Here is a 22,224-nt window from a genome sequence, read left to right as displayed (position 1 = left end):
GACAGCGGCAGGAAGAACCCCTCTGTCTCACAGGGGAAAAACAAAGGCAGAGGGAACCCCAGGACGCTGGAGGGCTCTACCCAGGCAACCCGGTGCCATGCCTCTCTCTGCCCACTGCTGAATTCCCTGCAAGGCCACCACGCCCGCTGACGGTGCCGGGCCTGAGAAAAGGACCAGCCACGTCCCTCCAAAACAGTGCTCCCTTCTCTGCCCGGGAGCAGCTGCCTGACTCTCACCTGTCTCTCTCTCTCTCTCCACACTGCAGAGGTAAGTGCACAGCCCCAGTGAGCACGCAGGGCAGGGGCCAGGCAGGGACGGGGCCCCCCAAGCTCACCCCACCTGCACGGCCTCCCGCCCAGCCTGGCTGATGCCTGGCGCCCAGGATTCAAGGATGAAGACACAAGAGCCAGATGCCTGGGCGGCTGCTCCAGCCGGCAACCCTCCTGGTGGGTTCCAGCATGGGAACAGTGGACCGAGTGAGAGACCCGTTTCTTATAGTCCTTAAGGAAACAGCCTTTGCCAAATTTTCTGAGTCTTCTGCAAAGTTACAACGCGGGGGGACAAATGAAGAGGGGATCTGGACTCCTCTGACCACAGAACACGGAAGTTCCTGTTTGGAATTCTGTTTCCCTCCTCATCCTGGCGAATGAAACTTTGTTACTGCTGCATTCCCTGGGTGCTGATCCAGTACTTCTCACACTTTATGGAGTGTATCTTATTACTGCCCGTCTAAATGGTCTCTTGAACCAGGGTGTTAGTTTCATTATGTCTGTATTCTCCATGGGGACAGCAAAAAAAAAAAAAAAAAAAAAAAAGGAACAATCCTTATGAGTGCTTTGAGTGCCCCCTAGTGGCAGCTTGCTGAATTTCCTAAGCATTGCTGCCTGTACCTGAACTGGCCACAGTTTTTATCTGCGGGACCCCATGCCACAGACCCCTTGTCCACCTGTGTGCAGGAGCGCTCATGAGGGAACTTCTCCAAAAGAATCTATATATCGATGACAGCATTGCATTTAACCCAAGAACCTTCTGCGTTAAAAATGGTTTACATTTCGGCCGGCACCGCGGCTCACTAGGCTAATTCTCCACCTGCGGCGCCGGCACCCCGGGTTCTAGACCGGTTGGGGCACCGGATTCTGTCTTGGCTGCTCCTCTTCCAGTCCAGCTCTCTGCTGTGGCCCGGGTGTGCAGTGGAGGATGGCCCAAGTGCTTGGGCCCTGCACCCGCATGGGAGACCAGGAGGAAGCACCTGGCTCTTGGCTTCGGATCAGCACAGCGCCGGCCATAGCAGCCATTTGGGGGTGAACCAATAGAAGGAAGACCTTTCTCTCTGTCTCTCTCTTGCACTGTCTAACTCTGCCTGTAAAATAAAAAAATGGTTTACATTTTATCAGAAATAACTGTTAACTCCAAGGAGCCAAGTTTTAGTTCACTACCAGCTTTTAAAATGTAACCAGTTGGCAGGATGGCCCAGGGGCTGTCCTGGTGTTCCTGGCTTGAAAGGACAGTCTCAGCTAGTTCAAGTCCTGGCTGCTCTGCTCGCTATCCAGCTCCCTGCTAAGGCACCTGGGAAAGCAGCAGGAGATGGCCCAGGTACTTGGGCCCCTGCCGGCTGTGAGGGGAACCCAGATGAAGCTCCTGGCTCCAGCCTGGCCCAGCCCTGGCTGTTGTGGCTACTGGGGGAGTGAACCAGTGAAGGCAGGACCTCTCTCTATCTCTGCCCCCCCCCAACCCTCGCCTTGGTAACTGGCTTTCAAGTAAATAAATAAATCTTTAAAATATATATAAAATGTAATTGGCGGCTTTCAGGACAAGATTTATAAAACAGTCATGACAGTGTGTAGCCCCAAGATGCAGATCCAACTTCCAGGGCCTGCTTGGGTGGTAATCACACCATGGGCAGGGAACCTGCCTGCCCACCTGCCCACTGCTCCTGTTACACGGGGCCTCGGGTCCTTCCATCCCCGAAAGCCTGCCACCAGTGCGCGGGTCAGGCCTGAAATCCATCGAAGTGCAGGCACGGCCTGGGCTTTTCACTTAAGAATGACATGTGGAGCAGGGATGGGAGTATTTCCTACCACCCAGCTATCTGCACTGAAGTGAAGTTCTTTTTCTTACAGCCCAGACGCAACATCAAATACAAGGGAGTTTGCTGAAACTAGAAAACTCACCTTGCATCTCGGCTGCACGTGGAGCACAGCTGGCCGGGGACACTTCCCAGCCCCTCCCCAGGAACGGACACGGCAGTGAAAGCACTGCGGAGCCCGGCGCAGGGCCAGGGGTGCAGCCGGGGGCCCCAGCACGAGGACAACACAACAGGAAGCCGGCCACCCCGGAGTGAGCACTGCCGGGGTTGTGTTCTTCTGGAGGGGACAGTTGTTTGTCACGGCCTGAGCATCCCTAACCCAAAAAGCAAAGCCTGAAGCGTTCCAAGTCCCCACACAACGCCCCGAGTGGAAGGGGACACGCCACACCCTTCTCTGCACCACCGGGAGGTCACAGGTGTCACGGCCAAGTGCTGGAGTGTTAGTCTAGGAATGCCAGAGCCTCTGGGCAGCACGCAGACCGGGCCCTGCTCTCGCCGGTTCAGTGAACCCGAGCTTGGCTGGTGCCGTTACCAGACACACCACAGGAAGCACGTTCAGGCCGCAGGAACGAGGAAACACACATGAATTCACATTGGATTTGGGGCCTATCCTCTAGACTTCTCATTAGCTATGCACACAGACCCCCAAATCTGACAAAAACTGCAGTCCCAAACACTCGGTCCCAGACATTTCAGATAAGGGCTTCTCCTGGGGGCTGCAGGTGCAGGGCCAGGTTCCTCCAGCATGGGAGGAGTCCACACACAAAGCAGCCACCTCAGAGCTCCCAGGCACACAACGCGCCACGGGTGGGGAGGGGCCACACCAGCCACGCACGAGGATGCTGCAGAAACTAGGGGGCGTGCCTGGGGTCAGCCACGACTTGTCACCCACAGACCTCGCAAAGGCTGGCGTTCCCAGCGCAGAATGGCAGGCTAGGTTTTCACCTTCACCCACAGGTGCTAAGAAACCCCGGCCCGGGTGACATCTTGGGCCCTGTTCAGGACGACACAGAGCAGCGGGCGGGACCTACCCCCTGACCGCACACCCGGGGCCTTGCTCTGGGACGTGGATTTGTGTATGGTGAGGAAGATGGAGGTGGGGGCTTCTCAAGCCCTCCAGGGCACAAACACAATGCTCCCCCAGATGGTTCTGCGCCCAGGTATTCGTCTCTAAGGGGGCACAGAGCCGCCTCCCGGCCAGTGGGAAGAACTCGATGCACGCCACTTCTGACATCTGAGCTCCTGGCCTCAGCCAGACCCCGGGACCAGAGCTCCATGCCATTGGCCCTCGGGGAGCTGAAGCCGCACGTGGGCACTGCCTCGGAGGAAAGCGGATGCCGGCAGGTGGGGGGACCTCACTGCGATCTGAAGGGAAGCCCTACTGAGAACATCTGCAGACACAAGGTTTTTACAACAAAGTTCCCAGTGTGGTCTGGTGCGGCAGTAAGAAGGCTGCTGGCAGAGACCGGGCCGGACCTGAACGCCGGCCAAGACTGCGGAGGGGACCCGGATCAGACCTGAACCCCGGCGAGGCTGCTGCACACCACCCGTCGGACGCCCTCGGCTCTGTGAGTCACCACCTGCGGCCTCGATCCTGCAGGTGCAGCCCGAGGAACCGACCAAGGGCAGCAACCGAGCCTCAGGTGCAGAGCACCGCGCTGAGGCACTGATCCTGAGAGAGGAGGAAACCGGGCAATCCCCAGCGTCCGACACACAGCTGGCCCCAGCGTTGTTCAGTCCGCTCAGTGGGACGCAAGGCCGATACCGGCAAACAGGGACAGGAAGGAGTAGGTCGTGAAGCATCACAATACAGGGAGATCCATTTTTCTCGAACACACACACCCCCAGGCCGTAAAGGCCATCGCCAGCGGATGGCACTTTACCGGTTCCCCCCCCATTCCCCCCCTCCTTTAAAGGTCAACCCCTCTTTTTGCAAACTTTCTCCGAAATCTGACCTACTCATCAGTTTCAACAACTTACGTTCCTTCTGAATAAACAGACCTGCAATCCTCTCTCCCCAGGTTTCCTCTCCCCAAACCTGGGCGACTGAAGGAGCTGTCAGGGCAGTGCTCTCCTTAGCACAACACGGTGTCTGCGCGTGGCACCGAGCAGAAACCAAGCCAGACGCCGGAGCCCCGGTCTGCTCCAAGACACTGTCTCCTGGTGCTAGGCCTGGCCGGCTCATCCCATGAGTGCCGGGTGAGAGACCGGGGTACACAGCGAGTGCCGGGTGAGACACAGGGTACACGGTGAGTGCCGGGTGAAAGACTGGGGTACACGGCGAGTGCCGGGTGAGACACAGGGTACACGGTGAGTGCCGGGTGAGACACCGGGGTACACGGTGAGTGCCGGGTGAGAGACCGGGGTACACAGGCGCCTGCGATGTGAGAGGTACGGAGCCCATGGTTGCGGCAGCTCCTCGGAGTCACAGAACCTCACCGACAGCGTGGCTCTCTCTGAGGATGGCGGCTGCTTCGATTCTGTGACCTGAACGTGCCGCTAACCTAGCAGTATCCTCAGTGAATGACGGTTTCTCGAAACACGGCTCTGCGTGTTCTAAGAAGGGAAAACAATGCTGTAAACTGGAGGGGCTCTCAGATCACCAGGAAACACAGCTGTGGGGCGCAGCTACCTCCCCTCTCCGAGGTTACTCTTCTGATCAGAGACCTCTGAGGAGGCCTAAATAGGTCAAAAACTACATCAGCACTTAATCATCTTAAAAACATTAGAAAGAGCAGAACGCCGTGGCATTATGAGCAGATCATGAGCAAAAATAAAAGCCATTTGTATGCATTAATGATACATCACGCTAATTCAAGCTGGCTAAAGCCATTACAGAGGAATCCTGGGGCAAAACACAGCCCTGCTGCCACAGCGCAGAAAAGTATTAAAATACCCATTTTCTATGTCATTGATAAAATTAATTCTACACGCGGAGATGAGTCTTCACATGGAAATCAAAACAGAACATTTACCAAGAGTGTGTGTAATGAGCTGGCTTTGGTGGCGTGAGAGTTAACGCGGCTTTTGCTGTGCACATTATTCTGACTTCTGGACACACCGCACGTTTCCAACAAGTGCAGCGCAAAAAATTCCAGACTCTGGAAAAGATCCAAGCCGCTATTTACACCTAGAATTTCCCCAACACGGCAAAATAAAAGCTAACCGTCTCTGGCTGTTACAGGAACTTCAACCTTCATGAGGGATTTTTTTTTTTTTTTTTTTTGAGAGACAGAGAGACTGGGGTGGGGAAGGAGTTGGAGAGATGAGGGGAGAAAGAGGGAGAGACCAATCTCCCATCTGCTGGTTCACTCCCCCAATGCCTGCAATGGCCAGAGCCAGGCTGGGTGGATGTCAGAAGCCAGGAACTCAATCCAGGTCTTGACTGCTCAAGCCCTCCCCTGCTGTCTTCCAAGGTCTGCTCCCACAGAAAGTAAAATGGAGGCCAGAGCTGGGACTGGGACCCGGGTGCTTGTGTGTGAGACGCAGGCACCCCAAGCACATCTTACTCACGGCAGCAAACGCCCATCCCACTGAAAACTTAGAGATGACTTCTCCCTGGCCCCGGTGCTGTGGCACAGCAGGTTAATGCTCTGGCCTGAATGCTGGCATCCCAAATGGGCGCTGGTTCTAGTCCCAGCTGCTCCTCTTCCGATCCAGCTCTCTGGTATGGCCTGGGAAAACAGTGGAAGATGGCCCAGGGCCTTGGGCCCCTGCACCCGCATGGGAGACCCAGAGGAAGCTCCTGGCTCCTGGCTTCGGATTGGCGCAGCTCCGGCCATTGTGGCCATCTGGGGAGTGGACCAGTGGATGGAAGGCCTCTCTCTCTCTCTCTCTGTAACTCTGTCTTTCAAATAAATAAATATTTTTTAAAAAGATGACTTCTTCCTATTATTTTTGGAATAATCAAGTTCCGTCAGAGTTCCTTCTAAAATCTGTATGAGAAACGAATCAAGAATTCACAAGCCTCATTGCAGACTCTGCACGGCTCGGGCCGCAGCTCTGCTCTGCCAAATGGGAACCGCGACGTCAAGATTTTCCTGCCCACAGCAGGTTTTCCTTTGGGATGGGGGATTTTTTTTTTTTTTTTTTTTTTGACAGGCAGAGTGGATAGTGAGAGAGAGACAGAGAGAAAGGTCTTCCTTTTGCTGATGGTTCACGCTCCAATGGCCGCTACGGCCGGCACATCGCGCTGATCCGAAGCCAGGAGCCAGGTGCTTCTCCTGGTCTCCCATGCGGGTGCAGGCCCAAGCACTTGGGCCATCCTCCACTGCACTCCCGGGCCATAGCAGAGAGCTGGCCTGGAAGAGGGGCAACCGGGATAGAATCCGGCGCCCCAGCCGGGACTAGAACCCAGTGTGCCAGCGCCGCAGGTGGAGGATTAGCCTGTTAAGCCACGGCGCTGGCCTGGGACGGGGGATTTTAAACAGGGTCAATGGTGACATTAAGGGGAAAAGCCCCATGGCGCAGCCTGGCCTCTGGACCTGCTGAACGCTTCACCGGACCAGACGTCAACTCTTGGAAGGGCAACGGCCAACAGGCATCGAGCTGCATCCGCGTCTGTCAGCTGAAGCGACCACGTTCACTCGGCTCGTTCAAGGACGATCGCCCAACACCGTCCCAGACCAGCTCCCTGACGGCGTCGTCACAGCACCGCCCGGTTCTCCGAGCAAGCTCGCCTCGCGTGCCGATGCCTGCTCACCTGCTCCTGATTGCTGAATCTGTCATCTGAAAACACGGACCCAAAACACCTCCACTGCTGCTGTTGTCTTGTACGTGAGTTATCATAAAAAAGCCTGTATCTCGGTTTTGGAATTAATTCTTCATTTCAGATTGTGTGGGTGTGTGTGTGTAAACCCCACTGCCTGAGAGCACTACTCTGTTTAAGAAATGAGCTGAGTCTGGACATGTGTACAAAAAAGGGTATCTGGCGACATCAAGTCTCATGAACATCATCACTACAACACATCACACACTTCCCCATCCGGACAACACAGCTACAGCACGGAGGGGACGGCCCACAGCAGGGAGGAGGTGTCCGACGTGGCAGCTACGACACCGCCTGGGGTGCCTGGATCCCGTATCTGCGTGCCTGGATCAGAGGGTCCTGGCTCCACTATTGGTCCCAGATTCCTGCACCCTGGGAAGCAGCAGTGACAGCTCAAGCACTCGGGTCCCTGCCACCCATGTGGGAAACCTGGATTCAGTTCTGGACTCCTAACTTTAACTGGGCCCAGCCCCAGCTGTTGTGGGCATTTGGGGAGTGAACCAGCACATGGGAATCTCTCTTGGTCTCTCTGCCTCTCAGATAAGTAAGTAAAATCTTAAAAGGCCCACACAGGGCCAGTGCTGTGGTGCAGTGTCCTAAGCGTCCACCTGTGGCGCCGGCGTCCCATATGGGCACCAGTTCAAGTCCTGGCTGCTCCTCTTCTGATCCAGCTCTCTGCTATGGCCTGGAAAAGCAGTGGAGGATGGCCCAAGTGCTTGGGCCCCTGCATCCACATGGATGACCCGGAAGAAGCTCCTGGTTCCTGGCTTCAGATTGGCTCAACTCTGGCCATTGTGGTCATCTGGGGAGTGAACTAGCCGATGGCATACCTTTCTGTCTGTAATCCTACATCTCAAATAAAAATCTTAAAAAAAAAGGTTCACACAACCTCAAACCCTCCTTCGCGTATGCCTGGCCAACAGGCTTCAGCAAAGCCCGTCCACTGCCCACACCACTAAGCAACCTTTTCAACCGCAGGCGTGGCTCTCCTGGGGCAGCCTGCAGATCCTCAGCTCCACAGTATTTTCTGTTGTAGAAACCTGTGCACTCGAGACACTGGCTTCCCAACCCCGGGCTGGGTCACGCCATTTGGGGAAGCCAACATCTTAGACAACGTGCTTCCCATTAAACTGGGACTCACAAGATCACTCCGCCATGTGGTGAGCCCCAAACTGCTAAATATTGCTCATTGTTATGGAAACGCTATTTAATCTTCAAAAATTAACAAACACTTAATAGCCCATTAGTTCACCTGTTCAATATACTCATATTAAACGGTGAATGCTCACATATCTATGGCTTGCTTTGAAATGTGAAAAATCTCATTTTTGAAAGTATTCCTTTGCCAAACACACAGGTGTGTGTGTATGTTAGCTCCAATCTAGTTTCTAACAAAATAAGGGAAGGAGAGAAACAGCAGAACAGAAGCAAACGATGACATCGGCCACCCCAATGAGACAAAGGCAGCTGGGAGCAGGGAACGGGCAGAGGCCCAGGTGAGGTGCCCTTCAACAGCACACGCAACGCACGGACGGCACACAGCGAGGCAGCCTCGGGACAACACCTCGAGGAGCGCCTGCCCTTGGCGACACTCTCGCGCGGTAACCGGTGGCACAGGGGCTCTGACCAGCACAGCGGCCCTGGCACTGGGCCTCCTGTGGACAGGACCAAGCAGCTGCAGGTGCTCAGCTGCAGGGACGCGCTCTGGGCACCGGGAATGCAACCTGCGGGATGCAGCTGCAGAGGGTGGACGAAACCAAACCGAGGCTCCCGGACCGTACCACACGACGGGGGGAACTGACGGGGCTTCCACCAGCTCAGACGCTTGGCTCAGACCACGGCTGCCCAGGTGCACCGTCACTGGGCGGAGGTGACGAGCCGAGGTGAGGGTACTGAAGGACAGACACAGAATCTCCTAGAACAGGGACCGCTCTGCCAGATAAATGCCGTGTGCTAGGAGGGTGCACACGTGTGGGATCTGAGGGCTAACGCTGTGCACACGATGTGATCAGAGGGGCCAAGGCTGCAGCAGGGCTGGCAATGGGCACAGACATGCCTGCTCGGGCTGCTGTCCGCTCTCCATCCTCATGGACCTGGAACCTCTAGGTTGGAAGGTCTCGTGTAGGAGACCACTGACCTGGGCTTGGAGCCTGGTAGGCAGGCAGAAGATGGCGTGCAGCTTACTTTTCTGAACACGGAGTGTGGCCTGGTCCAACAGCTACCATCAGAGCAGATTTTCACGTGTGGGTTTCCCTACTCAGCACAGGAGTTACCTGTACCCCCATGTTCATTGTAGCTCACAGCTGAGATATGGGACCAATCCAGATCTCCATCAGCTGATGATGGGATAAAGAAATTACGGAATAGACACACTATGGAATACTACTCAGTGGTAAAAAAAAAAAAATCTGAAATCCCATCGTTTGCAACAAAATGGATGCAACTGAAGAGCATTACACACAGTAAACTAAGCCAGTCCCCAAAAGACAAACCCCGTATGTTTTCTCTAGCTGTGGTAACTAGGAGAGTCCCAGAAATGCAATGTACAGGAGCGAGACTGACATTCTGAGATTCGCCGACTGTTGGCATCCCTGGTCTCTCCCGCTGAGGGACGCGGCTTTCTTCATGCTGTTTGCTGAGCTCTTTACTTACTGCAGTGTTCACCTTTTGAGTATAAAGTAACTGGAAATAGATCTTAGTAAAAATTAAGAGTGGGAATAGGAGAGGGAGGAGGAAGAAGGGTGGGAGGGTAGGGGGGTAGGAAAATCACCACGTTCCTCAATCTCTATATATGAAATACATGAACAAAATTTAACAGGATAAAGTTCCCCAAAAAACAAACGCAGCCGTGCAATGCTGCCCTGGGATGGGGTTCAGCACAGCAAGTCAGGCGGACTCGGGACACCCGCACCCTGTCAGCGCCTGGGTCTGAGTTCCGGACCTGCTCCCCAGTCCCACTTCCTGCTGACGCACACCACCCGAGGCTGCAGCTGGCGGCTCAGGCGAGTAACTGGCTCCCTGCCGTGCACGGTGGAGACCTGGACTGAGTTCCTGGTTCTGGGCTCCGGCCTGGCCCAGTCCTGGCAGCTGGCAGGTATCTGGAGAGTGAACCAGCATGTGGGAGATCTCTGTCTCTTCACCTCTCAGCCTTTCAAATAAAACAATGAAATGTACTCACACTGATCTTACGTGTAACTGAACTACATGTGTCAACTATGAATTCCGAATATTCATCATAGATTTCTCTTTACATTTAGCATCAATTTTTGGTAAATCTCCATATTTTCTTCCTTACAGTTAAGCAGAACCAAACTGGAAAAAAAAAGATGTTAGTGCTTCTATTGTTGGAATACAATGGGCTTTTATGATCAAATAATATACCGATCCATGTGAAACCTGATGGAATTTGAAGGTCCCAAAATAAAGTGCCTTTCTTTCTTAAAAAAAAAAAAAAAAAAAAAGAGTCCACGTTCCAGAAGGTAAGAAGTGGGCCCAGTGTGGTGGAACAGCAGGTGAACCTCCGCCTGCAACGTCGGCATCCCATACAGGTGCCGGTTTCTGTCCCGGCTCCTTCACTCCCAATCCAGCTCCCTGCTGAGGGCCTGTGAAAAGCAGAAGATGACGGTCCAAGTGTTTGGGCCCCTGCCCCAACATGGGAGACCCTGATGGAGCTCCTGGCTCTGGCCTGGCCCAGCCCTGGCCACTGTGGCCATATGGGGAGTGAACCTGCAAATGGAAGATTCTGTGTCTCCCTCTCTCTAACTCTGACTTTCAAATACATAAAATAAATCTTTTTTTTTTTTTAAAGTGATGCTTGAGAGGGCAGTGCCCCTTAGCATGATCTACAGAACACGATGCTTTGAAAGGGAACTTAGCTGACGAAAGGACATCAGGACCCACACGGAGAGGTGCTGAATTCCACACCCACACAGCGGGCACCCGGGTTCCCTTCACCACAACACAGCAGGAGAGTAGAGCACAGAGCCGCTCAGATACAGGGAGACGGCAACAACTCTTCCCACACGGTCCACGCCTTGTTCACATGTGGGCAACCACTCATCTTCAAGCCGCAGGGACTGTAAACCATGGGCATCTGGGGGGGGGCCACCGGTGCCATGGCTCTTTTGGTTAATCCTCTGCCTGCGGCGCCAGCATCTCATATAGGCGCCAGATTCTGTCCCAGTTGCTCTTCCAGTCCAGCTCTCTGCTGTGGCCTGGGAAGGCAGTGGAAGATGGCCCAAGTGCTTGCGCCCCTGCACTCCCATGGGAAACCAAGAAGAAGCACCTGGCTCCTGGCTTCAGACAGGTGCAGCGCCAGCTGTGGTGGGCACTGGGGGAGTGAACCAACGGAAGGAAGACCTTTCTCTCTAACTCTACCTGTCCAAAAAAAATAATAATAATAATCAGGGGATGGGCGTCATGACCCAGTGAGTTAAGGCACAGACTGGATGGTCCACACCCCAAGTGGGAGTGGCGATTCAAGTCATGGCTGCTCCACTTCTGATCCAGCTTCCTGCTGATGCAGAGATGGAGCTCCTGGCTCCAGGCTTCAGCCTGGTCCAGCCCTAGCTGTGTGGGCATGCAGGGAAGGAACCAGCGGATGGAAGCTCTCCATCTCACTTTGTCACTCTACCTTTCAAATAAATAAATCTTTCTTAAAAATAATAAAATGTGCCTAATAAAACATAGGGCCCATGGCTTCCCCCTGTACAACAGCAAAACACACACAGGACTGATGGCTTCTCAGCCTAGGGTTGAAGGAGACACTGATCATCCATCCACACACAAGTCAGCACTCTCCACGTGTCCACCACACCGTCCCGTACCTGCCCCTGGCCTAAGGGGAGAATTCAAACGTCTTTATAAAGAGACTAAAATCCACAGTCACCAACATCCAAGTGCAGGGAACAAACCACCCTGGAAGTGCCACTCGTGGGGAACCATGGGGTGGAGCCCACTCTCCCCAGCCAAGATGGTGCCCCCTCGCCAGCCTCCTGCAGATGGCCGTTCCCACCGCCAACACTGCTTGGCCTTCCAACGGAGAGAACCTGTGTCTGTGGTCCAGTTCTAAGTATTTCAGGTCATCGCTGAACATCGAGGTTGGAGACCAGCACCACCAGCTCCATGCTTTCCACCTTACTAAGCGCTGACTCCCGTGCAGGCGCCTGCCCAGGAAGAACTCCGGCCGCCTGGAAAGCTGGTTCCTTCCCAGAACACGGCAGAGGCTTCCCTCAAAGACGAAATCACCGGCGCGGAGCAACAGCGTCTGCAGAGAACGGGCTTCGCTTTTCAGTAATCTCCACCTCCCTCTTCAGAGCCCAAAGAGTAAAGGACCGGGAACATGAATGCTAAACACAGAAACCACCACTTCCGTGTTAAAAATGCTAAAGTGGGCACCCAGGAAATCAGCCAGACACCGTGAGCAGCAGACAGAACCGCACAGACCTGACAGACTGAGACGCGGGGCCACGGTAAGTGCAGGGAGAAGGGCGGTGCATGGCCGTAGTGCATGGACCTGCAGCCACGCATCCAGCCTCGCCCAGGCCCCAGAGCCCAGGGCCACGGACGGCTGTCAGGGATGGGCCTGCAACCTGCAGCCACGCATCCGGCCTGCCTCAGTCCCCGGCATACCCAGAGCTCTGGTGGGGGTCCAGACAATGGACAGGTAGCCAAGTCAGATTCAGCTGCCTGGATCAAGGAGGCACAGACAGACATTAATTCTCTACAGCTCAATCTCACTTAAGGACACACCCCCAGCCCATCCCACCAGAGGAGGCAAGATCACCTTGCACCCCAAGCCCCACAAGCTTGCCAGCAAGCAAGACCAAGGTCGGCACCACACTTCAGGAAGGGAGTTCGGAGAGAAAGCTGGTGGGGCACACTTCTCCACCTTGGGTTAAGACACGGCTTACCTCTCCTTGTGATGGCTCAGAGTTCCTCCCCCTGATGGACCCCAACTTGGTACAGGATGGGACCCTCTGCCTCCCAACCAGATGGGCGAGTGAGTGGACAAGCCAGCCTCCTGCAGGACACCGTGGGCTGCGCTAACAGAGAATCTCCCTGCCAAGTCACCCGAAGCCACTTGCTGGGAGCCACGGGAGAACTATGGGAGGAAAAGTCCACAGACGCCGTTGCTTCACTGATGTTACTGAACTGAGTTCACTCCGCGCCGGCACACTGAGAAGTCAGCGCTGCAAAGAACGGGGTGCCCTGGTCTCTGGAAAGACAAAGCCGGCCAGGCAGTCGGCGCGAACCCTGCACTCCCCAAGGGCGGGCAGAGGTAGATCTGGAGCACCACGCTCGTCCGCTCCCTTCTACACACAACGGACACACCAGGCAGGAGCTACAGGCTCTTGCTAAATGTCTCTCCCTGCAATGCGAAGGCATAAAGAGTACGTAAGGAAGAGTGAGCCCAGAGCCCAAAGTCAAGAGCAATCAAAGTAGAAGGGGCTGGCGGCTGGTGACCCTGCTGGCGCGATGCACCTCCCACCTGCCTTCCCCTCGCCTGGTACAAGGAGGGGGAGTCTCGAGGTTCCTGGGTCCCAGGAAGGGGGTCTGATCTGAGCCGTTCCTTCACTCCTGAGCCTCGCCGTGTCTTCCTTCCCTGGGGGTTTGGCTGTGGTGCCCTTGCAGAGGACGGCCGAACACTGAGGACCAGCTCTGCTTGGCCAGCAAGGGTCAACAGTGAACGTGCTCGTGACTTAGGGAGAACCAAGAAAGTGTGCGGCCAGCGCTGTGGCACAGCCTGCGGTGCCGGCATCCCACATGGGCGCTGGTCCACATCTTGGCTGCTCCACTTCTCATCGAGCTCTCTGCTGTGGCCTGGGAAAACAGTAGAGGATGGTCCAAGTCCTTGGGCCCCTGCACCAGCATGGGAGACCCGGAAGAAGCTCCTGGCTCCTGGCTTCAAATCAGTGCAGCTCCGGCCATTGTGGCCATCTGGGGAGTGAACCAGTGGATGGAGGACCTCTCTCCCTCCCCATCTCTCTCTCTCTCTCTCTCTCTCTCTGTCTGTCTCTCTGTAACTCTGCCTTTCAAGTAAATAAATCAATCTTTTAAAAAAAATACGTACTGTATAATTACTGCATAAGCAGGGTAACTTCAGTTTTAAGAACTTTATCTATAAATAAAAATATTTTAAAGGCTAAGAAAATTTCGGAACAGTCACATAATCAGAACGAAGTGGACATTAGTCCTTGTCAGATTCTGTAAAATCCAAATATTCCATAGGAATCTTCTGTTTCTTAAATGAGAGAATAATGAAGTGGAAATCCCCCAGGCCTGTGAAAACATGGAGTGAGCGTGCACAGTGCGTCGGCGCACTGTGGGGGTGGGACGGGGGCACACAGCACTGCCACAAGGCAGCCACAGCAGCGCTCTAAAATCACCACCCTGGAAGCAGAACGTCTTCCCGCCAGCACCCAACCGGACGGCATCAAAGAAACGCTCCCAACACAAGGTGCCCACCTGCCCACACCCAGGACGTCCTAGCTAGTGACATCCCGACCTCTGAGGTGATCGGGTCCAGGAGGGTGGGGCCCTCACAACAGGCCCAGTGCCCACACAGCGAGCAACAGGAGGGAGTCCACCTCCTCCCGCTCTGCTCTCCACCGTGTCGGAACGCAGCAGCCAGAGGCCCTCACCAGACACCAGGCCGGCGGGCACCTCCCGGACACCAGGCCGGTGAGCAGCTCACCAGACACCAGGCCGGCGGGCAGCTCACCAGACACCAGGCTGGTGGGCAATTGCCCCGGACACCAGGTAGGTGGGCAGCTCCCTGGACACCAGGTCGGCGGGCACCTCCCGGACACCAGGCTGGCGTGCACCTCCCGGACACCAGGCCGGCAGGCAGCTCCCCGGACACCAGGCCGGTGGGCAGCTCACCAGACACCAGGCTGGTGGGCAATTGCCCCGGACACCAGGTAGGTGGGCAGCTCCCTGGACACCAGGTCGGCGGGCACCTCCCGGACACCAGGCTGGCGGGCACCTCCCGGACACCAGGCCGGCAGGCAGCTCCCCGGACACCAGGCCGGTGGGCAGCTCACCAGACACTAGGTCGGTGGGCAGCTCACTGCACACCAGGCCGGCAGGCACCTCCTGGACACCAGGCCGGTGAGCACCTCCCGGACACCAGGCCGGTGAGCACCTCCCGGACACCCCGCCGGCGGGCAGCTCACCAGACACCAGGCTGGCGGGCAATTGCCCCGGACACCAGGTAGGCGGGCAGCTCCCCAGACACCAGGTCGGCGGGCACCTCCCGGACACCAGGGCAATGGGCACCTCCCGGACACCAGGCCGGCGGGCACCTCCTGCACACCAGGCCGGCGGGCAGCTCACCACAGCCTCCAGCTGTCTTTCCAGCCGCTGCTGGTTTATCATCAGGTGGATCAGGGCGCAGGGCCGCAGAGCACCGCGACCTTGCCGTCCTCTGGTACTAGGTAATTTCTAAGTTCCTTCAGCTATGGAGAACTGTGGTAAACCTGGCGGCCCACAGCCATGGAGGACAAACTCACCTGTGGCGCTGAGGTCGGTGCCTTATTCTCCCAAACAGGCCAGGGAATCAATGCAGCCCAGCAACACACGGGTGTGGCGGGGCTTCCAGAAAGTTCTACGAGCCAAGACCGCCAGCTGGCCAGACTGCGCCCACAGGCCCATTTGGGGTCATCTACGGCACCTGCGCGGCAGGGTGGGTTCCGGCTCGGCCAGTGGTAACCTTGCCCCACCCCGACGACTGCTGCCACGTGAGCACAGGTCTTCACAACCCTGTCAACAGCCCGGTCCACCCGCTGGTCCACCTCCCCAGAGGGCTGTGCCCCGTGCGCCGGCACCAGCAGGCCCAGGATGAAGGCGGGCAGGAGAAGGGACCGGGGAGCCACGGCACTCGGGGCTTCGTGTCAGGCCAGTGCTGTGGCAAGGGCGAGAGGTGACACCGGGCAGGGGGACTAAGTGGCGGGGGAAAACCAGGCGAGGACCTGCGAGGCCGCCAGGGGAAAGGCAAGGTATAAAAACCGAAACGCGGCAAAGTGGTGCGAGCGTGGCAGGAGGGTCAGGGCCCGACCCCCAGGCTGGGCGGCCAGGCCTGCCCCACGGCCCCGGGGCACCAGGGCCCGCACCACAGAGCGGACCTAAGACCCCTGCGTGTCCACCAGAGGGCAGGCGGCGCCCAGGGGTGCCTGCCTCGGGACCCTCTGGTCGCAGAGTCCCACTCCCAGGTGTCCAGCTCTGATTTCCCCCAGGCCCCTAGCCAGTGCGGCTGTCCTCCCCACCGCGGGGCCTTATGCCCTCCGGCTGGCCAGGGGTGTGACGCCCCCCTCTCGCCTGCCCCAGCCTCGGGGTGCGACGCCCCCAGGGATGTGACCCCCCCCACCCCGCCCACCGGCCCCAGCCCCTGGGTGTGACCCCCCCCATCCCGCCCGCCCCAGCCCCTGGGTGTGACGCCCCCGGCCCCCCCCAGCCTCCTCCCCACGCCTGCACCCGCGGGCCCCTCTCCGGGCACACGCAGGGCGGGCAGCCGGCGGCTCTGGGGTTCCCGCCCCGTCCCAGGCGGCGCCCCCCGCCCTATTTACCGTCCTGAAAGACCCTCTCCACGTTGAGCCCGTACGTGGCACACGTCTCGTAGTACGTGCAGCGCTTCAGGTCGTTGGACAGCTTCCGAGCACGCGCGTCGTCGATCACCCGTGGGTTGCTAGAGCTGATGGCGTCTGCAAGAGAGCAGGGGGGCGGAGGTGAGGGGGCGCGGGGGTGAGGGGGCGCGGGGGGTCCTGATGGGGCAGGGGGCGTGGGGGACGTGGGGGGGTGAGGGGGCGCCGGGGGGCCCGATGGGGCAGGGGGTGCGGGGGGCGAGGAGGGGGTGAGGGGTGGGGTGGGGGTGAGGGGGGCGTGGTGAGGCAGCGGGGGTGGTGAGGCGGGCGCAGAGCCCCACAGACCCCAGCACGCCCACACCCACGCGAGACTCCCAGAGTGTGCACCTGGGAGGTAACAGTGAGCTGGGGGAGGAGACAGCCTGTGAGAGAAGGAAGCCCCCTCCACTGTGGCCTCCCGCAGGTCGCCCCCAGACAGGAAGCTCCACAGGGACCCGGAGCCCCCTCAGTGGGCGCCCACCGCGGAGGGGGGAGGGGCGGAAGAGGGATCCCAGGGCCCACCGTGGGTGACCGTGGGTTCCGTGTGCAGGGGAGGAGCAAGGCAGAGGGGCGGGGCCCAGGGGCAGCCTGGGGGCAGGGGCAGGGCGGGGAGAGGAGCAGGGCCGGGCTGACACCTGGTGGCCCCACAGGCTCTGCCCCACAGGCCCTGTGCTGAGGAGTCCCTGGAAGGCCTCGAGGGCCACCCAAGCCTGCAGCGGAGCCCCTGGGGGCCCCAGGGGACTTGGATGGGCGGGCCTGCCCCGGCCCGCTCGCCCAGTGCCATCTTTGGAGAGATGGAGGCATTCCAGGGGCCAGAGGTGTCAGCGCCAGCCACTGCACTCCTGGAACGGAAGTCAGGCCGTGACCGGCCCCTGCCCATCCAGTGCCCTGCGGAGGGCAGGCCGCCCGCCTGCGCACACGCAGAGTGAGGGCCGGGCCTCCCCAGCACAGTTGGGCTAAGGGAACAGCACGGGCACTCCCCTTACAGTATAAAACCGGCCATCGTCAGGACACAGTGTTCACACTGCTTCTCTCTTTCCTTTCCCTGTTTTTCGCCCCTAAGCAGGAGACCCGAAGCAGCACTGGCCGGGACTCGGGTCTCTGGTGCACCCCAGGAGGGCAAGGCCTGGGAGAGGGCAGACACAGAGCTCCCGCCCCGCCGCCTGCCTGACAGACCAGCGCATCTGAGCGACGGAGAGGCTTCAGAAGGCAGTGGGGGAAGGGCGTCTGCGGAAGGTGGGGAGCAGGCCAGAGAGCACCCCTTTGGCTTCAACAGCTCCACGTCCCCCACTGTGGGTGGAAAGCCCACTCTGTGTCCAGTGTCGCCGGCTGAAGGAGTCTGCAGCCAGCACTTGACCTCACAGGAGCTCACCTGTCCACCGCACCCCACGGTCCTCACAGGTCCTGCTTCCCCCACAGATTACCCCGAAGCACAAGTCGTGGACACGGAACAGCCCCCACCCCTCATCCTTTAGGTCTGGCTGAGGCTGCCTGAGCTGGAAGGTTCCTTTCCTGCTGCCTGGGGTGTGGCCAGGCTCCCACAGCCACACGGGCAGCCCTGGCACGAGGCATGGGGCCACGCCGCTCGCCATGCACGGGGACAGCCAGCCGGCTGCCTCTGACGTGAGAGCAGGAGCACAGTGAAAAGGGCTACACCCCGAAACAGCAGACAATAGCAGCCCTGTCGTGCACAGATCACAGGGCCACCGAAGAATCCGTGAGTTCCCCTGAAGGGGTTCACGCGGGAGCCCTGAGAGGCAGAGGTCAGGGTCACCCAGCCACAGCCCAGCTTGCCCAGGTGCGCGCGGCTCCAGTGCCAGGGGTCTCGCTCAGACTCAGGACAGGAACACTGGGCTGGGTGGAGAAAACAAACGGACCCAATCTGATCTTTTCGGGCCAGACGGGGAACCTGTCGGCCACAGTGACTCTGTAGCAACAAAGGCCACGAGTCCGACACACGACCTGGGACCCGAGCGGCTCCAAGGCCCCCTGTGGGTTCTGCTCAGCAAATACCCCTATCGATACTTCTGCACACAGGGAGAGGCGCTTACTTGGGACTGATCTCTGCAAGTTCAAGGCACCTTCAGGCAGAACCCGCCCGAGGACAGTCCCCACTTTATGGCATTAAAAGAATGTTCAAGACGCTCCGTTAAATACACCAAAGAGGATACCAAGGACTGGTGACTTCTGATTCTGAGCCCTTCGTCCTTGTCTCCGGTGGCCACCAGGGGGCGCCCGAGGCACAAAGAACCTCTACTGCCTTTGAGCAGATTGTAGCCATGAGCGTGACCACGGGTCAGCACACGTGTGCTAAAACACACACGCGGAGGGCGCGCTCCCCAGGAAAACCCAAGCTGCCGCTTCAAGTCCAGACCACCGAGAAGCTGCTGCTGCATCCCACACTATTTCTCATGCAGACCTCAGAGGGGGCTGTCTCACTACGCTCCACCTTAGTGCGATGCATGTGGTGAGCTCCCCTGTTTGTTCCACACAGCTGACTTCTCACCCAGGGACACAGGAGGGCAGACCACAAGCACTAATCGTAAAGAGATGAGCCCAAAAAAAAAAAAAAAAAAAAAAGAACCCAAAAAAACAAACAATGAAAGCATAACGGTTTCTCTCGCCATGATCATTTTATAAGGTGGATGTCCGATGAGACCTTTCAAGATGACCTTTATCTGGCTCTTAAAACATTCTGCGTGACCTCAAGAACAGGGACCTGTGTCTGACGCGGCCATGTGACGGTCACTTAGGCAGGAGACCGTTTTAAGGGACCTGGAGAACACAGGAAATGTACCCAGTGTGGTTCTAGACTCTCCTGAAGATCTGCTGTGTTGAAAATAAGACACTGATAAGGACAGAATGAAACAAGCTTCTAGGTCAGAAGTGAGCATGGAAGAGGCTTAAGTAAGTTTTTAGATCCTTCATAGCTGGTTCCTAGAAGAGAACATTAAGAGATGGCAGCGGGGCTGGCGCCGTGGCTCACTTGGTTAATCCTCTGCCCGTGGCATCAGCATCCCATATGGGTGCTGGGTTCTAGTCCCGCTCTCTGCTCTCTGCTGTGGCCCGGGAGGGCAGTGGAGGATGGCCCAAGAGCTTGGGTCCCTGCACCCACATGGGAGACCCGGAGGAAGCACCTGGCTCCTGGCTTCGGATCAGTGCAGCTCCGGCCATAGCGGCCATTTGGGGGGTGAACCAACGGAAGGAAGACCTTTCTCTCTGTAAGTCTCTCTCACTGTCTAACTCTGCCAAATAAAAATTTAAAAAGAGAGAGAGAGAGAGAGAAAGAGAGAGAGAGAGATGACAGCACCGAACCCAAGAGAAAACAGATCTTTCTCAGAGCACTTGGCTGTGTGTGTTATGTTTCGATGTTGTAGTCCGAGTGGTTTCTCCACAGAATCGGATCAGGAAAGGACAGTTCATTTCCGTGTCACAGATCCTCACTGTAAAAAGTAAGCCTTCCGTAGGGAATTATTCCTTCTTTAAACCATTTCCAAATTCCTTCGTACCCAAATGCAGCTCCTAGGGCCTGATACCCGCTCACACTCTGAAAAGATGTCACACGGAGTGTCCACCAGCACTCGTGGCCCCGGGGCCCGGTGCACGCTCACGCTCGGGCCTGTCGTCACTCACTCTGGGTACCCACCAGCATCCGGGGCCCGGTGCACACTCACAACCAGGCCAGTCCTCACTCACTCTGGGTGCCCACCAGCACCCAGGGCCTGGTGCACACTCACGCTCGGGCCGGTCGTCACTCACCCTGGGTTCCCACCAGCACCAGAGGGACTTCGCCTGTGCTGCGATAGTTGGCCATCCGGCTGTAGTAGTGGTAAACGGTTTGGAAACTGATCTCATCCTCCAAGCTGAAGACGAATATGACCGCGTCCACCCACATGGCAAACTGCGGAGAGAGAAGAGGCAGCCGTTGAGGGAGAGTCTCGGGGTGGGGGGCATGGAATCCTGGCGCCAGCTGGGATGGCGGGGCCTGGGGACCCCGTGGCCTGACACCTGACCCTCTGGCTCTCTTGGGGTGGGCTGCTGTTGCACCCCAGAGTCCTCCATGTTCCCTGCCCTGTCCCCACCTGGGCCACTCAGAACACAGACCACTCAGTCATCCCTGGCCTTGACGCCCCTGTCCTCTGCCCCACCCAGCCAGCCCCTGCCTTGAGGACAGGAAGTGACCCTGCCTCCCCCCAGAGCCTCTCAAGGCTAATGGCGGCCACTGAGGTGAACCAGGGAGTGTGTGTGTATGTGTGTGTGTGAGTGTGTATGTGTGTGTCACTCTCAGTCTCTTGGTCCCCCAGGCTGGGGGGCGCTCTTCGGGGCACCACAACCTGCTCAGCTGCTGGCCGCTCCCCTGTGCGGGCAGCCCCTCGTGTGGTAAAGGCTAAGCTGCCGCTGGACTCTCGCAGACACCCTCAGAGGAAATTGTGGTTTATTTTTAGGGAAATTCACAAAAACGGGAGGATGCCGCGACAACGGCTGCACCCTGCCCTCACCGCGCTCTGCCTGACCTCCGCCAAGTCCTTTTTAGGCGCCGTGTCCTCCCTCGTTGCTACCACCACCTGGCGAGGCTGGTGCGGGGGTGCCAAGGCCCATGCAGCTCCCAGGCTCCCTGCCCGACACGGAGGACCCATGTTCCGGTCAGTCTGACACCGGACACCCTTCTCAGTCCACGTGAAAATGGAAAACCAGCCACCAAACCCTGCCCTCTTTCTAATAAAGACGCTGTTCTCAGGTGGTCTTGCGTGCTAAGCAACCCTGTCACGGTGGGTTAGGCTGCAAAGTGTGCTGTGTGATGGGTGAGACGCATACAGAACCACACTGAAACACCGCGCGTCCTGGTGACGCTCGCAAGACTAAGCGAGGGTGGGCACTGGGAAACAAAGCCTCCGGGGTGAGCCTGGGAAGACCCAGGTGCAAGGGCCCGGCTGACACAGGGCCTCCTCTTCCATTTCTCCGCCTTCCACGGTGTTTCTTGTTTCTCTGGCGAAGCGTGCACGGGAAGAGAGCTTCTTCCCAGGGCCGGACCTCAGCCGTGGGAACGGAGGCTGGGAGTGGGCAGAACCACGTGCAGCACACACACAACCGTCTCCATCCTCCCCAGGGTGCGCCGACTACTCGGGCACCTAGTGTGCGGGGGGCACTCGGTAAGACCCGCGGCTCTATCGGGGTGCCCACCACCTGCCAGCTACCCTGAGCGGCCCCCGGTGGCCACGGGGAGACCTGCAGTCTCATCCAGCCCTGATTTTCCAGGCTGTCAGGATGTTTGCCATAGCAGGAACGCTGGCTTCAACGGGGTAAGGTCCTCCGTGAAGAGGCGTTTGCTGGAATAGGGGCCGACCCACACGCAGCTCAGCCAAGGCTTTCTCAGGGAGCTCCACGGGGGCGGGACAGCAGGTGCACCTGGCCTTAACCCCTTCAGCAAGCTGTGGCCGAAGCTCTCAGGGCACCAGGTCCTCATCCTAACACCGGGAATGACCTCCCCTGGGGCGGGCCCGGGGAGGACATGAGACAACGGCGTCACCCCGTGCGGCTGTGACATCAGCATCACAGACACGAATAGGAAACAGCTGCTGGTCTTAAAGTAGTGGCTTAATTACTGAATTACAGCGGCTGTGGGGAGACGGATCACGCTGGCGGGAGCCAGGGCACAGTCCAAGCATTTAGGCCGTGCAGAATTTTCCATGGGTTTTAGGGAAGAGCTCCTCTCGGAGGACACGGCCCCCGGGAGGCAGCGCTGGGGTCTC

The 22,224-nt window shown here is 57.8% G+C and overlaps 1 protein-coding gene across 5 annotated transcripts in view; it reads right to left on the bottom strand.

Annotated features, from left to right (window-relative positions):
- AGAP1 (ArfGAP with GTPase domain, ankyrin repeat and PH domain 1) overlaps nucleotides 1-22,224 on the bottom strand; it is a 527,161-nt gene that overhangs the window by 306,473 nt on the left and 198,464 nt on the right. For all 5 annotated transcript variants that reach the window (XM_062193793.1, XM_062193808.1, XM_062193800.1 and 2 more), the window contains exons 5-6: nucleotides 20,234-20,375; nucleotides 16,421-16,555 (exon numbers count right to left, since the gene is read on the bottom strand). In XM_062193793.1, coding sequence (XP_062049777.1) covers nucleotides 16,421-16,555; nucleotides 20,234-20,375 — 277 coding nt within the window. The remainder of the gene's footprint in view (nucleotides 1-16,420; nucleotides 16,556-20,233; nucleotides 20,376-22,224) is intronic.

The sequence above is a fragment of the Lepus europaeus genome, chromosome 1 (assembly GCF_033115175.1).
Source record: "Lepus europaeus isolate LE1 chromosome 1, mLepTim1.pri, whole genome shotgun sequence".
In the NCBI taxonomy this organism is placed as follows: Eukaryota; Metazoa; Chordata; class Mammalia; order Lagomorpha; family Leporidae; genus Lepus; species Lepus europaeus.
Note: the sequence above shows the minus strand (reverse complement) of the source record. Positions and strands in the feature narration are given on the sequence as shown.